The 15,312-nt window shown below is 42.8% G+C and overlaps 1 protein-coding gene across 2 annotated transcripts in view; it reads left to right on the top strand.

Annotated features, from left to right (window-relative positions):
* Positions 1–15,312, top strand: part of GCN1 (GCN1 activator of EIF2AK4) — a 38,206-nt gene that overhangs the window by 12,901 nt on the left and 9,993 nt on the right. For both annotated transcript variants that reach the window (XM_014253887.2, XM_005524421.2), the window contains exons 24-46: positions 144–342; positions 795–950; positions 3,437–3,618; positions 3,885–3,965; positions 4,445–4,588; positions 5,249–5,376; positions 5,569–5,758; positions 6,134–6,204; positions 6,954–7,119; positions 8,065–8,259; positions 8,437–8,683; positions 9,147–9,268; positions 9,577–9,691; positions 10,154–10,333; positions 10,676–10,896; positions 11,584–11,652; positions 11,781–11,919; positions 12,028–12,224; positions 12,590–12,732; positions 13,536–13,653; positions 13,814–14,029; positions 14,356–14,520; positions 14,930–15,091. In XM_014253887.2, the coding sequence (XP_014109362.2) occupies positions 144–342; positions 795–950; positions 3,437–3,618; positions 3,885–3,965; positions 4,445–4,588; positions 5,249–5,376; positions 5,569–5,758; positions 6,134–6,204; positions 6,954–7,119; positions 8,065–8,259; positions 8,437–8,683; positions 9,147–9,268; positions 9,577–9,691; positions 10,154–10,333; positions 10,676–10,896; positions 11,584–11,652; positions 11,781–11,919; positions 12,028–12,224; positions 12,590–12,732; positions 13,536–13,653; positions 13,814–14,029; positions 14,356–14,520; positions 14,930–15,091 (3,606 nt within the window). The remainder of the gene's footprint in view (positions 1–143; positions 343–794; positions 951–3,436; positions 3,619–3,884; positions 3,966–4,444; positions 4,589–5,248; positions 5,377–5,568; positions 5,759–6,133; positions 6,205–6,953; positions 7,120–8,064; positions 8,260–8,436; positions 8,684–9,146; positions 9,269–9,576; positions 9,692–10,153; positions 10,334–10,675; positions 10,897–11,583; positions 11,653–11,780; positions 11,920–12,027; positions 12,225–12,589; positions 12,733–13,535; positions 13,654–13,813; positions 14,030–14,355; positions 14,521–14,929; positions 15,092–15,312) is intronic.

Below are 15,312 nucleotides of genomic sequence, written 5' to 3'. Positions count from 1 at the left end.
CTGAAGCCACCATAACCCCAATCACTTTGATAGAGAGAATATGGTGTATCAATCACTGATTTGTTTCTGTTATTAGAAATGAGATTCAACAACCCAGTTTTTTTCCCAGTGGAGCTTTTTTATGGTAATTGTTTCTCTTACAGCTTGATAATGAACTGGAAACAGCTCTAGGACTCCTGGACACTGTTATAAAGAAAAAGCCTCCCGGTCTCACTCAGTACATCCCTGGTCTCATCAGTTCCTTCTTGCCACTTTTTCGATCTCCTTTGGCTGCTCCAAGGATTAAGAAGCCTTTTCTTTCCTTAGCTTCCTGTGTCATGCCTGCTCGACTGAAAACCTTTGGTGAGTATTTGCAGTTGTTGTTTAAGGGCAGGGTGTGTCATTTTGATGGTGGTGAAAATTCTTGCTTTTACAGACAGTGGATCTGTAAGATCCACAGAAAGCCAAGAGGAAAAACCACCTGGAACAGTGCTTAGGGAGATGACTGATTTCCCAGAGTTCCTACTGCTGGGTAGGACTGGGACCAAAGATAAGGACTTGTCTGCTCTGAGGAGCGGCTGGTCACTGTGGGACCATCTTCCCTTTGCAGAGTTTGGAGGGTGTGAGTAACTCACACACATGAAGAAATCTGTCCCCTGAGAGCCCTGGGCTGGGCTTCCTGCTCTGAGCCTTTTTGCAGCCTGGGCTCTTGCCCAGAGCTTTGTTACAGTTCTTGGGTCTGTGTTCCTGGGCCTTTTTCTCTTGAGGAATTTTTGGTCTAGCCCTCTCATGGATTCTTTATTCTTCCATTCCAGGTACTCTAGTAAGCCACGTGACCTTGCGCCTGATGAAACCAGAGTGTGAATTAGATGAATCCTGGTGTCAGGAGGAGCTGCCTATTGCTCTGAACAGAGTGGTCAGTTTGCTGCATGCTCACACCATTCCCAGCCGAACCAGCAAGGGAGAGCCAGGTATGAACTATGGTAGATAATGTACATCCTGCTGACACTGCTGCCACCTCCAGTAACTATGAACTGTTTTAGTTTTCAGAGTTTGTATTACATTTTGCAATCAAAACTTCACTTTATCTTTTTTAATTGGATGGCTGTTCATAGATATGAAAAACCTTAAGTGTTTTTTTCTGCTGGTAGTAGTAGAAGTGGTGTTGCAACTATAGTTAATGTAGAAATGAAATAACAGTATTTTTTCTTAAAATGGTTCATACAGGAATAATAGCAGTGAAATTAAGGCTCTTTGCCAAGGACAGCTCCTGCCTTTCAACACCACTTAGCATAAGGGATTTGGTGAGACTAAGTGGAGAGACAAAATAATTGCTTGTTATCTGTGATCACAGCAGTGAAGTGCCCATAGCCTCTGCTTGTTTGCTGTGTGGTGCTGCAGTTCATGAATATTTTATACTGGCATGATTGTAGAAAGAGCAGTTCTCTCCACTCTGTAACATGAAGGCAAGCACCAATGTTCTTACAGTGCAAGGTAATGATTTGATTGAAAGTAAACTTTTTTCTTGATTTTTTTTTTTTAATTTTATTTTCTGGAGTTAGTTTTAATTTAGGTTGTTTCCAGAATCTTCACAGCAGAGTGCACAAGTACTTGTGCCACTCCACTGAAGATAAGAGTACAGAAGAGGAGGGTTGGTGTGTGTTCTTTGGGGCTGGGATGGATTTGGCTGTCTCAGGGTGTACTCCAGGGATGTAGAGGTGGTTCACTTTACCCAGGCTTTGGGGCTGTTCATCAAATAACCCAATCAAAAGCTGCTGTTGTAGATGGTATATATTTTTAAGGGAAATGTGGGATTCTGTTTGGTCCCTTAGCCACATAATTCAGTTCTCTTGCTGTTCAGTGGTGTGACTGTGGCACATGTCACTGTCACAGGCAGCCAGTGGCCATTGGCCTTGTTGATGACTCCTTCAGTGCTGACCATCTCAGTGATAATTTGGTGTCTCCACTGGGCAATTTATTGCCATACTAAGTGCATGTTCATTAATATTTGAATCCTTTTTCAGGCTTATTTTCAGAAAATAGTGGAAATATTTTCAGTCCTTCAAGATTTCCTGTATTCCTTAATTAAATTAATATCTAATTTTTTTCCCATTTTTGCAAGAGAAGGGCAGTAGCTTCCACAGCACTTTGTGGACAAGCCGTACTATATTCCCAAAGGTTCTTTCCTCGTTTTCAAAGTTCTTTGGAAGGAACTTGTGTGATAAGATTTAGTAGAGATTAATTTATTAGGTAACTATGAGACCTGAGAGACACCATACCTCCTTGTTATGTGGATGATAGAATTTATTATTCATTGCTGAAATGCCAAGATACATCCTCTAATCTTTCTCGTGTTGGTCAATACCAGCTACTGTTAGAGACAGTAGAACATTTTTCTTCTCCAGTAAAGCTTTCTTCCTTATGCTGTGTTTAGAGGGACAGTAGTTTAAGGCTAAAAATATCTGGCCAATAATTAAAAAATAAAAGTGTAAAAGCAAACAGACACTGAGCAAACAGAGAGAAAAATCCCATATGAGAAATAGAAAGGGTTTTACTGAAGCTCTTCATGTTAAATAGGAGCTCAGGATGTGTTTGGGATTTAATATTTCTCCCTTGAACTACTTTTGCAGTATTTTTGCCCTACATAAGCTGACTAATACTGCAGTATTGTATCTGCAGTGCTCTTCATCTGCATTTAGAAATTTAAACTTGGGTATTCTCTGTCAGCACAGATAGGATATAGAAAGGAAATGTTTTCTGTAGACAACAGTGTATTCTGATACTTGAATATTAACTGGACTAATGAAGGACTGGAAGCAGCATTTGTTATATGCTATAGCCAAGGCCCTGTAGAAAGGAAGGAGCAAAATCTTTTAACAGCAGAGATCCAAAAGCTTTAATTTTTCAAGGATGGGACGGGAGTTGGAGCTTGCAACAGAATTAGAAGGACTTAATTCTCAAGGATCCAACTGAAGGCTGGAATGACAGGTTAGCTAGGTTAGTAGGAAGTGTTTAAAGGAAATGCAGCTGACAAACAAGGCCTTGCTTTGGGACAAATGAACTTTATCCGTGACTTCTAATTAATTTAATTGTTTCAGTTCCATTTGCAGTATGTATTTCTATACTCCTGAGGTATTGGTAATAATTTGGAATCCTAATGTGACTCTAATTGAAACCAGGTAGAATCGCAGAATCATTTAGGTTGGAAAAGACCCTTAAGATCATCAAGTCCTACCCTTAACCTAACACTGAAATGCTAAAAGTCACTGTTGGAGCTACACTGTTGGTGCTGTTAAGTGGCAAATGCTTAGGTTTACTCAGCATCTTTGTGCATGAGGCTGAAGCTTGGCCATATTTATAATGAACTACTCAAGTATACATTTTATAACAGTCAGTATTATCAACCAAGTCATGGGAGGATCAGCTGCATTCAGAGGATGGTTTTTACTTTTCACAGGTGCTGCCCCATTATCAGCTCCAGCATTTTCCTTAGTCTTTCCTCTCCTGAAGACGGTTATGACTGAGACACCCCATAACAGCGAAGACAAGGAGGAGTTCTTGGTCAAGATTCTGCAGATTCTTACAGTCCATGCTCAGCTGAGATCATCAGGAGATGGCCAGTCTTTGTTGGTGGATGAGGTGAGAGCTATGGGGTCAGATGACCTCCTTCAGATGAGCCATGAGATAAAACAGCTGATGTGTAAACTGGACAAAGCAGATGAATTCTCCAAGTTAGAGTTAACCGTATAGGATTGTTTTCTGCTGTGGGTTTTGGTACCTGTCCAGCCCTAGGTTTTGAGTGGGATTTTTTTAGGAGTGTCATACATAGGCATGGCACTTTGAAATCACAAGATAAAAGTCTTTTTCGTTTCTCTCCCTGCCCTTTTCTCCCCTCAACCTTTCAGAAAGGCCCAGAGTTGCTGCCCCGCAGGGACATGCTAGTTCTGCTGACCCGGGTGATAGGAACGGGTTCTCCACGGTTACAGGTGAGTGCTCAGCTTCATAACCACAGTCAGGATTATCCCTGAGTTTCATCAGCATCTAAATGAGGGAAATGTACCAACTGGTTTAAGTCTATGATGCTGGTGGTTGATACAGTCCCAGTTTTCTTCTCTGCTTATGGTATTCTTGGATTAAAATGTCTGCATCTTTTTTTTCTGTGTTTTTTTTTCTGTGGTTTTATATTGCACCAAATATATTCTTCAGTCTTCCAGAGGTGACATTTTTTCTTTCTCTAAGGCCTTGCTCTTCCAGATACGCTCAGTAGTCTTTCCTCTGAGTGTTTGTTGTAAGGGATGAGGTGGCAGAAAGGTCAATATAAAGCAAAGAGTTGGGCTGTACTTGTCACGTCTCAGTTTTGTCACTGCTCTTTGGGAATTTCTTCTGCTGTGACAGCACTCAGCGCTTGCTTTGACAGCAGTTCATGGTGCAGTGGAATCTGTGACACTTGCTGGTGCTGTTGTAGGTGTTGGCCTCGGAGGCGCTGACAGCGCTGTGCGCAAGCAGCAGCGGTGAGGACGGCTGCGCCTACGCCGAGCAGGAGGAGATCGATGTGCTCCTGCAGGCCCTGCAGTCTCCTTGCATGCACGTTCGAGATGCAGCTCTCAGGGTAGGTGGGAATCATTCAGGGTCACACCAAATTCATTAAGTTTTTGGGAGGTAAATCTTCTCTAACACTGATGCAGAGAGGCTTCAGCTGTGGTGCCAGGCTTTGGGCAGTGTGTCAGAGGCAAGTCTGAAGAATAATGCTCCAAGTCATGCTCTTTGTGCTGGATTTATCTGCAAAAAGGAGTACTCTGGGTTTATCCACACCTTTGTTTCCTTAAAGAGGTATAATTAGGACTACTTAACACCTTCTGTTTACAATTGGATAGAGCTTAGTCTTAAAGAGAGAAGCTGTCAAAGAATTCCTGTCTGTACTAGGCCGTGTTATTGGAAAGCTTCAGGTTTAGTCACTTCTGAGAACACAGAAAGAAAAACCTCAAGGGTGGTTGGTATTCTTTGCCATGAAACAAATTCGAGTTTAGCCCACTTGAGCTGTCTTGTCTGTACTTAGAAGCAGAATAGACTGTAGTCACCAGAGCCTCTCTGCAACCTGCCTGTATTCTTGAGTCCCACCTATTACCATGGGCAGTGTAAGGCACAAGTAAACATGAATTTTGACACTTCCAACCACTGAGAGCTTGACTTGCCAAAAGTTTTAAATGTTTTAAAGCATCTGTTTCTAAAAATCAGATCCTTGCACTGATTTTCCTGTTAACTAATTCAGGGACTGATGGAACTACAAATGGTTCTACCAACCCCAGACAGTGATGAGAAGAATGGACTGAACCTGTTGCGTCGCCTCTGGGTAGTCAAGTTTGACGTTGAAGATGAGATTCAGAAGCTGGCAGAGAGGTAAGGGTTCTTCTTTGTTGATTGGGTTTTAGGGGGACCTCTTCTCTGCCCACAGCACAGAGCTGCACCCAGGGGTTTTGCCCCACAAGTGGAGGACAGCTGGAGGGCAGCTGGAGGTCACTCCACTTGTACATGTGGCAGTGGCTGCTTTGCTGAAGGGTGACCCATCACCTCTGTGTGTGTGTGCTGCAGGCTGTGGGAGTCCATGGGCCTGGAGCTGCAGCCTGACCTGTGTTCCCTGCTGATCAAAGATGTCATCTACCATGAAGAGGCAGTGCGACAGGCAGGGGCTGAGGCTCTTTCCAGAGCTGTAGCTCAGTACCGAAAGCAAGCAGCAGAGGTCATGAGCAAGCTCACAGAGATCTACCAGGAGAAGCTCTATGTAAGTACTCTTGCCCTGAGGGGTTGACAGACATGAGCTGCTGTTTTATTTTGTGTCAGTCACTTTTCCTTTTGTCTGTCCTGAAGATGTGCATTGAATCTAGTGTTGTCCTGTTTGAGCTTAGCACAGACAGTTCAGACAGTGTCTTGAACTTCATGTTATCAGCCACTTACAGAAAGGCTATGGTAGGGCAGTGTCAGTTGAAGTAATTCTGACCCCAAACTTGCTTTCTGTTTGTTTTTCTACCTTGCTCTTCTGCTAGTGGTATCATAAGTCTGTGCAGTATTATCAAATGGTGTTGCAGGTATGGTTGACAAATTCCTTGCATGCCTATCCTTGGAAAAGGCATTTTAATGAAATCTTTTCTCTTTTCAGAGGCCACCTCCAGTTTTGGATGCTTTGGGACGAGTGATATCTGAATCACCTCCTGACCAGTGGGAAGCAAGGTACAGTCATATTCAGCTTGATCTCATCACTTCCTGTGTATCCAAATGAAATGTTTTTGATTTTTATTTAGAAGAAGAAATTACAGGCAGTTGTATTGACTTGCTGTTTTCATGTGTTCTTCTGGTAGAGAATATTTGTGCCCCTCAAGCAAACTGGGGGCAGGTAGAACTCCATCAAAATATTGGACACTGTCATCTCTATGTCCTGATAAAAACCCAGTCTTTCCCTCTCAGACTTGTCTGATTTTTGTCTTAGCTTACCGTGTTCCCACCTCTGAATGGGCCATTGATTGTTTCAAGAGCAGCAGTGCAGGCCTTAATGAACTGGCCAAATTCCAGTTTGGATAATTACTTTCTGTTTACTTGTATGTTCTGTACAGGTTTAATTGGAGATCATCTTGTTTGGTACTTGCCTTGAGCTAATCTATCCTTTAATGCTGATGTACCTTGTAAAGCTGCTGCATTTCAGCAGTAGTTGAAGTGATGCTGATGTCTAAGTTGGCTCAAGTATCCCTAAAGCTTAATTGAGATAAAAGCTATTATATGGCTGAGGGATTGTTGTCCTTGTGGGAGACTGCAGCATGGAGTTATGTAATGAAATGCACAGCGGTTGGACACTCTGAGGCATTTTGTTTCCATAGTGGTTCTTCCTCTCATTTTCTGTAATTGCTGCTGATAGCAAATGTGATTGTGAGCTCTCAATTCTGTGAGAAGTCAGTAAGCTCATAGGCTCATCACCTTCTTCACAGGTGTGGCATAGCACTGGCCCTTAACAAGCTCTCAGAGCATCTGGACAGTTCTCAGGTGAAGCCCCTCTTTCAGTTTTTTGTGCCGGATGCTCTGAATGATCGCAGTCCTGAGGTCAGGAAGTGCATGTTGGATGCAGCTCTTTCAACACTCAACACTCATGGCAAAGTAAGTCTGAATGTTTCTGTCTTTATCAGTGGAAAAAAGGTGTAGATATGGATATGTAGATACTGTGTTGTAGATTTTTAAATTTTTAAAATTTATATTAATTTCTTAGAGGTTGCTGTTACTTGTAATAGCTGAAAACTTTCATTTAGGAATTTTTGTGTTCAGAGTTGTTCTGTTAGTGTCTAGTGTTGACCAAGTGTGGTTTATCCCTGTCATTGCTATAAAATGTAATATCCCTGGATCAACTGGAGTTAAAATGTTATAAAACTAGAATAATGAAAGTAAAATCAGACCAGGGATCTTTTAATTCTGTGAAGATGAGAAATCCTTTTCAGGCTTCATGCAAAAGCAAAACATGAAACCATGCTGATTGTTGGCTTAATTAAACTTAAAACATTGAGGAACTGAGGACCATCCTTCTCCCTGCCAGCTCTTCCCCAGCAGTGTCAGATGGGGAATGTGTGCAGCGTGTGAATTGCTCAGCTTCTGGTTTCCTCATATGTGCCAGTCACCTCTGGACAGATTCCTGTACTCTTTAGTTTAGCCCAAGACAGTTGGGTATTTTCATATCATTCATTCTTTCATCGTGTTTCTTATAAAACAGTGTGAAGTTCATTTGATGTTTCTGCTCTCCCTTGGCACATGGGGCAAGCAGAGGAGCAGGCACTGATGTTCAGGCCTGGGAGCTTGCGTTGCTTCTGGCAGAACATCATGCTGGCAGGCTTGGGGATTCTAGTTTTGAAGAGCTAATTTCTCTCTAGCAGGAAATATTTGTTGCCTGTTGTGATGGTACAAGGTTTTATGTGATGTGACACATGAAATGAACTGTAAATACAGTGTGATTGTTCAGTTGTTGGCTCAGAGAAGAACAAACAAGTCCACTGAGCATAGCAAATCTCATTCTGAGTGGACTCTAGTGGCAAGTTCTATGGTTTTGTTTTTCAGGACAATGTTAACTCTCTCTTGCCAGTGTTTGAAGAATTCCTGAAAAATGCTCCTAATGATGCCAGTTATGATGCTGTCAGGCAAAGTGTGGTCATTCTGATGGGGTCACTGGCAAAACATCTGGACAAGAGTGACCCTAAAGTGAAACCAATTGTTGGCAAACTGATAGCAGCCTTGTCCACCCCATCTCAGCAGGTAGGTGCTTTTGGGAGGAGTTGTCAGGTTCCACACAGAGGCAGGTTAACACCAGGATATTGTTAGGGGATGGCAGAGAGATGAAAAATGGTGACAGAAAGGTTTCACTTGGGGTGCATTCTAGGGGGAATTTATGTTAGTAATGACTGTTTTGTGATCTGGTGGATTGTTTTACAGGTTCAAGAGTCAGTGGCAAGCTGTTTACCACCTCTAGTGCCTGCAATTAAGGAGGATGCAGGAGGAATGATCCAGAAGCTGATGCAGCTGCTGTTGGAGTCTGATAAGTATGCTGAGCGCAAAGGTGCAGCCTATGGTCTGGCAGGCCTGGTGAAAGGCCTGGGCATCCTCTCTCTCAAGCAGCAGGAGATGATGACCACACTGACCGATGCTATCCAGGACAAGAAGAACTTCCGCCGGCGGGAGGGTAAGGGACAGGAGCTTTTCCCTCCAGATACTTAGCATTTCTCTTGTAACTACTACCACTGTGGTCAGGTGAAGTTCCTGCACCCCTGTGTTTGGCTGAGCTGCATTTATTTTACTAAAGTTTGGCAAGAAAGAAATGGGAAGTATCTCTTGTGAGGCTGTTGGTTGTGTATAGTGTCCCAAAATTGCTCGATTCACATTGTGATGGAAGAAGGATTTCTGGTCCTAGACCATATGGATGTGCCCCCCACTTCTCCTGCCTCCACAGGCAGGTGTTGCTGGGGGAGAGCTCCTTTTCTGAGGCCACAAATCCCTACTATAGCACAAGCCACAAGGGCAAGAAAGCAAGAGACTTTAGCTGTGAGACTGGAGTGTTTTTGGAACAATATTTAGCAAATTGTATCTTCTTTTCCCATCCTCCTTAAATGAAGTTGTATTTTCCTCTGTCCTTTTCGGGTTTTTAGGGGCTCTCTTTGCCTTCGAGATGCTCTGCAGTATGCTTGGGAAGCTATTTGAGCCCTATGTGGTTCATGTGCTGCCTCACTTGCTCCTTTGTTTTGGAGATGGGAACCAGTATGTGCGAGAGGTAAGGTGCCTTAAATTTCTGCTGTCACAGTGTTAAAAAACCCAGATGGAGTGGATATGAATATGAATCCTGTTTGTAATGAGGCAAATAGAGAAGGTGACCTATCCCTTGAGATACCACTAATAACAATTTGATCTTCTCAATAACTGAAAGCATCTGATTTTGTTGGTCATTAATTGGGAGCTACTTAGCCCAGCTGCATCATTGTACTGAGACACTATTTACATGAAGGCTTTGTTCCCAGAGAGTCTCAGAGGAAGGAAAACAGTGTTGTGTCACAGTTTATAAGTGTTCTCTTCTCCTTGGAGGCTGCAGATGACTGTGCCAAAGCTGTAATGAGCAATCTGAGTACTCATGGAGTGAAGCTGGTTTTGCCATCACTTCTTGCAGCCCTAGAAGAGGAATCTTGGAGAACTAAAGCTGGTATGGACCAATATGTGCCTCATATGATTGAGAGTGACCCACAGTTCCCTTTGCTGTCATCCCCCTTGTGTATTCCTTCATCCCTACACATGGCCATGATTGTATATTGTCTTATAAGGGACTGTGGAACTTCTCCAGCTTTTTACAGCTGAGTTCCCTGACACATTTGAGTAACCTTTTTCCCCACTGCATATTCAAGGGACAGTTTGTATTCTGTCTCTATAGTCGTACTTCAGAACCTGGAATTTTCTTAACACACTCGTTTTCCCTCGTACAAAGCAAAAGTATTTTTTGGTGTCTTTAGGTGGCATAGAGTGACTTAATGCATTTCAGCCTTTCTTAGTTTTCTCTGACTGGTAGATTTGAGTTTGAAGTAAATGTGATTATCATCTCATGTCAATTCTTAATACTGTGTTTTGTCCTTTCTTTCATCTTTTTTTTCTTGGTGTACTTTGTTCACAGGGTCAGTGGAACTGCTGGGGGCTATGGCATACTGTGCTCCCAAACAACTCTCTTCCTGTTTACCCAACATTGTGCCCAAACTCACTGAAGTGCTGACAGATTCCCATGTGAAGGTGCAGAATGCAGGGCAGCAGGCTCTCAGGCAGATTGGGTCTGTCATCAGGAATCCAGAGATCCTGGGTAAGACCTGTCTGTGGATCTGTAATGTCCTGATGTGACTGTGGTTTATAATAGCAAGGTTTAGGTTAATGGTATTTAGGATTAAATGCAAATTTATATAGAAATTAAATGAATCCTACAGAAGTACAACATGAAAGCTTGATAGCAACTGTCTTGTTTCCAGGCTTTTTAAATGTTCCTGTCCATTTTTTCAATCGAAGTTAATAGAGTTTCCCCGGTTCTTGTGCTGCTCGTTGCTTTGGAAGGACGTAAAATATCCCATGAGAGCACACCAGCTCATCCTGACATGATTTTGGTTTATGTACAAATAAAGTCTTTTCTCTCCTTTTTAAAAATATACAGCAATTGCTCCAGTTCTGTTGGATGCTCTCACTGACCCCTCCAGGAAGACTCAAAAGTGTTTGCAGACTCTGTTGGATACCAAATTTGTCCATTTCATTGATGCTCCATCCTTAGCACTGATCATGCCAATTGTTCAGAGAGCTTTCCAGGATCGTTCCACAGACACCAGGAAAATGGCTGCCCAGATCATTGGGAACATGTACTCCCTGACTGACCAGAAGGTATAGTGCTAAAAGTGCCCTCTAACTGTATTCTAATTGATTACTGGGACAAGGACTAGAGAAAATTTATTTGGCTTGAAGATTTTGCTGTTAAGGTAGAAAATACTAGAATTTCTGTGCCTGTGTGAAGCTTCTTAATTAAATGTATGTAAATAAGCAGATGACTAAGGATAGTGACAGATCTCAGATCCTTAAGACTGTCATACTTGGTCATCTAGCTGTTATCCATTTATCCCTGCAAAAAGGTCTTGTAATTTTTACCGTGTAAGAAATGCCTGAACAAACAAACAGGTGAAACACAGATCAGCTGCTAACAAATGGGTCCAGGATTTGTTTGAAAAGTATTTGTAGGACCTGACTGTAGGCTGAAGATCTGTGTTTAATTTTTGTGCTGATAATCTCTACATTTAAACCTTGTGTAAATGTTAAGAGCGTTGGATTTTCCTAAGACACAAACTGCTGTGAGGGTTGTGAGTGAGCATTAAAAAGGTTTTGAGTGATCTGCACAGAACTGGTGTTTCTTGGACTTCCAGAATAATTCACTATGCTTGTTTGCAGTATTGTGAGAGCAATTAATTGAACTCTCAGGATGTTAGCTGATTATAAGGGGTGAATGTCCTTTACATGAAGATGACTGTTTTCTCTCATTTTGAATCTGGTTCTGACTTTTCGGGCTCTTTGTTTTAGGATCTGGCTCCATACCTACCCAGTGTGACCCCTGGACTGAAGGCTTCTCTGTTGGATCCTGTACCTGAAGTAAGTCTTTTGTACAAACACAGTTTGTCTTTCAGTGCATTAGGTTGAACATTGTCCTAATCAGCCTGGCACATCTGTAGCACCTTTGACTGGACATTTTGCAGATCTGTGTTTCTCTTGTCTGTTAGGTGCGCACAGTGTCTGCCAAGGCCCTGGGGGCCATGGTGAAGGGTATGGGAGAGTCCTGCTTTGAGGATTTGTTGCCGTGGCTGATGGAGACACTGACATATGAGCAGAGCTCAGTGGATCGCTCTGGTGCTGCTCAAGGTGGGGACAGCTGTGTGTGAGCTCTGAGCTCAGGTTTTCTTATATTAAATCAGATTAACTGCTTGTTTCTTGTGTGTATCAGCTCTGTTCCCTGCCTTTTTCCTTCAGGTCTGGCTGAAGTTATGGCTGGTTTGGGGGTAGAAAAGCTGGAGAAACTTATGCCAGAGATTGTAGCAACTGCCAGTAAAGTGGATATTGCTCCACATGTACGAGATGGTTATATCATGATGTTCAACTACCTGCCAATTACCTTTGGAGACAAGTTCACTCCCTATGTTGGTCCCATCATTCCTTGTATCCTTAAGGTATGTAGCAAAATTGAAGAATTTTATTTACCAGAGAATAAAAAGAAGCCTCCAGAGCATTTTAAGTATAATTTTCAGTAATTGTGGGTTGTGCAGAGACTTGTCTAGCTTGGCTGGACTACTAGAAAAAAAAGAAAGGGAATTTAAATTATAAATTATTTCTTCTAAGTTACTGGTTACTAAGTTACTGGTCTTTTACATGTGGTCACTAGTTTTTTAAGTCATCTCGTGCTTTCACAACAGCTCTGTAGTTCACTTGGCTTTCATGGTGGAGAGAGAAAACATTGGTGTGTTTTCCTCCTGTTGCTTTTGTGTATTGTGCTGAAAGGCCGAGTTTTCAGAGCCCCTTTTGTGCCTGTGTGCAGGCCCTGGCAGATGAGAACGAGTTTGTGCGGGACACGGCGCTGCGCGCGGGGCAGCGAATCATCAGCATGTACGCCGAGACTGCCATTGCTCTGCTCCTGCCACAGCTCGAGGATGGGCTCTTTGATGACTTGTGGAGGATAAGGTAAGGCAGAACCAGCTTAGCCACAAACGTTTCCCTTCCATGCTTGAAAAACTGGTGTGATTTAGGTGCTGTGTTGCTCCTCAAAAGAAATTGCAGAGACCTCCTGTGAAGCAAAAACAAGTGTCTCTTTTTACTTGTTGATTTGAGTATGATGCCTTACAGCACTTGAGTCTGCAAAGCCCTACCAGGCTGGATCAGGTTTTTTACTACCTGCAGAGTATTCATGCTGGATTATTAATTCTGGCAGTGACTCTGAAATGCACTTCCAAGGCAGTTGATGTGGCAATATTTAGCCCTTGTATACTGCTTTTCATTTCTCCAAGTGCCGAGCAAGTTACTGTTCTCCTGTGTATGAAAATGCAAAAGCAGGCCAATATTCCTGTGTATGAAAATGCACAGTGGAGCACTCACAGCCAATAGCAGTTGCCCAAAAATTAGCTTCACTAAATGATTTGTGCCAGCTGAGTGCTGCTAAGTACTCTTACCCCAGGTGAATGTTGTTTGTATTAGATGCAGGCAATGTCGTGTTCCTTTTTAGAGTCAAGGCTATTCTTGGATTCATTGCTTTGATTGAAAATTCTCTCAGCCCTTCCAGTTTGGAACTCATTCCTTCCCTTTCTCTTTATCATGCTGCTTTCAGCCATGTTGGCAGACTGATGTTACACATCAGCCCTTGCAGCATTTCAGTGCAGACCCAGCTGTGCTTCACATTCAGCTCTGCTCTGTATCTGACAGCCTGTCAGAACTGGACAGGTACTGCCTGAGCGCCCTGTTTATAACACTTGACTTGCTCCTGTTGCCAGGTTCAGCTCAGTTCAGCTCCTTGGAGATCTTCTATTCCATATCTCAGGAGTTACTGGAAAAATGACCACAGAAACTGCCTCAGAGGATGACAACTTTGGAACAGCTCAGTCAAACAAGGTAAAGCTGTTCTTGCCTGTTGTGCCTTTATTTGTTCAAATTCTCCTGTTTTAAATCAGCATGGACAGCCTGCTGGAAAGACATTTTGAATAATCATGTATTCTGTTCTTTTTATAGATTTCAGGGGCAGATAATAGATTTCTGTGCTATTTCTTTCCAGGCTATCATTAATGCTCTGGGAGTGGAGAGGAGGAACAGGGTGCTGGCGGGGCTGTACATGGGCCGCTCGGACACGCAGCTGGTGGTGCGCCAGGCCTCCTTACATGTCTGGAAAATCGTTGTCTCAAACACTCCTCGGACACTGCGGGAAATCCTGCCAACACTCTTTGGGCTTCTGCTGAAATTCCTGGCCAGTACTTGTGCAGATAAGCGAACGGTGAGGAATTGAGTTGTGCCTTCCTGATCCTGCAGGTGACTGTAGAAAATAACTCCTGAGGAGCACAGGATAATTCTCTATAAGATATTCCAAGGCTGTCATCAGTTTAACTGTTCTGAGCATGAGCATGTCTGAGTTCTCCATTTGCTGAAGGCAACTGTGATTGTAATGACAGTAAAATTATTTTTCAATGGTTATTTGTAAAACTGTTTCTATTCCTGCTGCTGTGTCTGCACTATGGACAATAGTATACGGTCAGAAGTGAGTGTTTCACCTTCTAAAGTTTTATAAAAAAAGGAAAATAATTCATATGTTTTTGGGGACAGGTTGCAGCACGGACATTAGGAGACCTTGTCCGAAAGTTAGGGGAGAAGATCCTTCCTGAAATCATTCCTATCCTGGAAGATGGACTGAGATCAGACAAGAGCGATGAGAGGCAAGGAGTCTGCATCGGTTTGAGCGAGATCATGAAATCAACCAGCAGGGATGCGGTGAGTCATGTGTGCCAGGTGAAATTCCCATTTTCCTAGGTACTGATGTTATGGTGCAGATATTGTACTTGAGACAGAAAAATACAGCTAGTGCTGGACTTGTTCTGTGGTCTGAAGTCAGGGTTTGTAACTAACACTGAGTTGCTGCTCAGGAAAATTGAATGAATTTGTATCAATCGATAAATTTAAACATTGTCTTTTATGAGATATAATACTAGAAATCTTCCACTAAGTAGCCTTAGAGCACTGCAACTATTTGTGCTGCTGGAGCCTGCTTTTCATCCAATACTATTCCAAGCAAACTGCAGTTAGTTTCAGTTGTGCAAATTCTGCATTTGTCGCTACTTTACTGAGATATGCATTTCTGTTGTGCTTTAGATGTTCCCTAATTTTATCTCTTCATCTACAGGTACTGCTTTTCTCCGAGTCCCTGGTTCCTACAGTGAGAAAAGCACTGTGTGACCCTCTGGAAGAAGTTCGAGAGGCTGCTGCCAAAACATTTGAACAGCTGCACTCAACAATTGGCCATCAGGCTCTTGAAGACATCCTGCCCTTCTTGCTGAAGCAGCTGGTGAGCATTGCTCAGCATTAGTCAACAACCTGATTAATTATGTTGTGGGACAAGTTTTGAATAATTAACTTAAAGGAGGAGGAGGACTGTAGTGGCAGACCTTCCATGGAATGGCACCAGTATTTTGTCTCCTCCTGGAGTCATCCTAACCAGTGGTAGGGAAGATCTTGTGGCTTAAGCCTAGACCTCGGAATTGCTACACCTAGCTCTGCGGTGGAATT

Source organism: Pseudopodoces humilis, chromosome 20 (genome assembly GCF_049639895.1).
Source record: "Pseudopodoces humilis isolate 2021_Gansu_Grassland_sample_001 chromosome 20, ASM4963989v1, whole genome shotgun sequence".
In the NCBI taxonomy this organism is placed as follows: Eukaryota; Metazoa; Chordata; class Aves; order Passeriformes; family Paridae; genus Pseudopodoces; species Pseudopodoces humilis.
The sequence above is the reverse complement of the archived record's forward strand: the minus strand, read 5'-3'. Positions and strand labels throughout refer to the sequence as shown.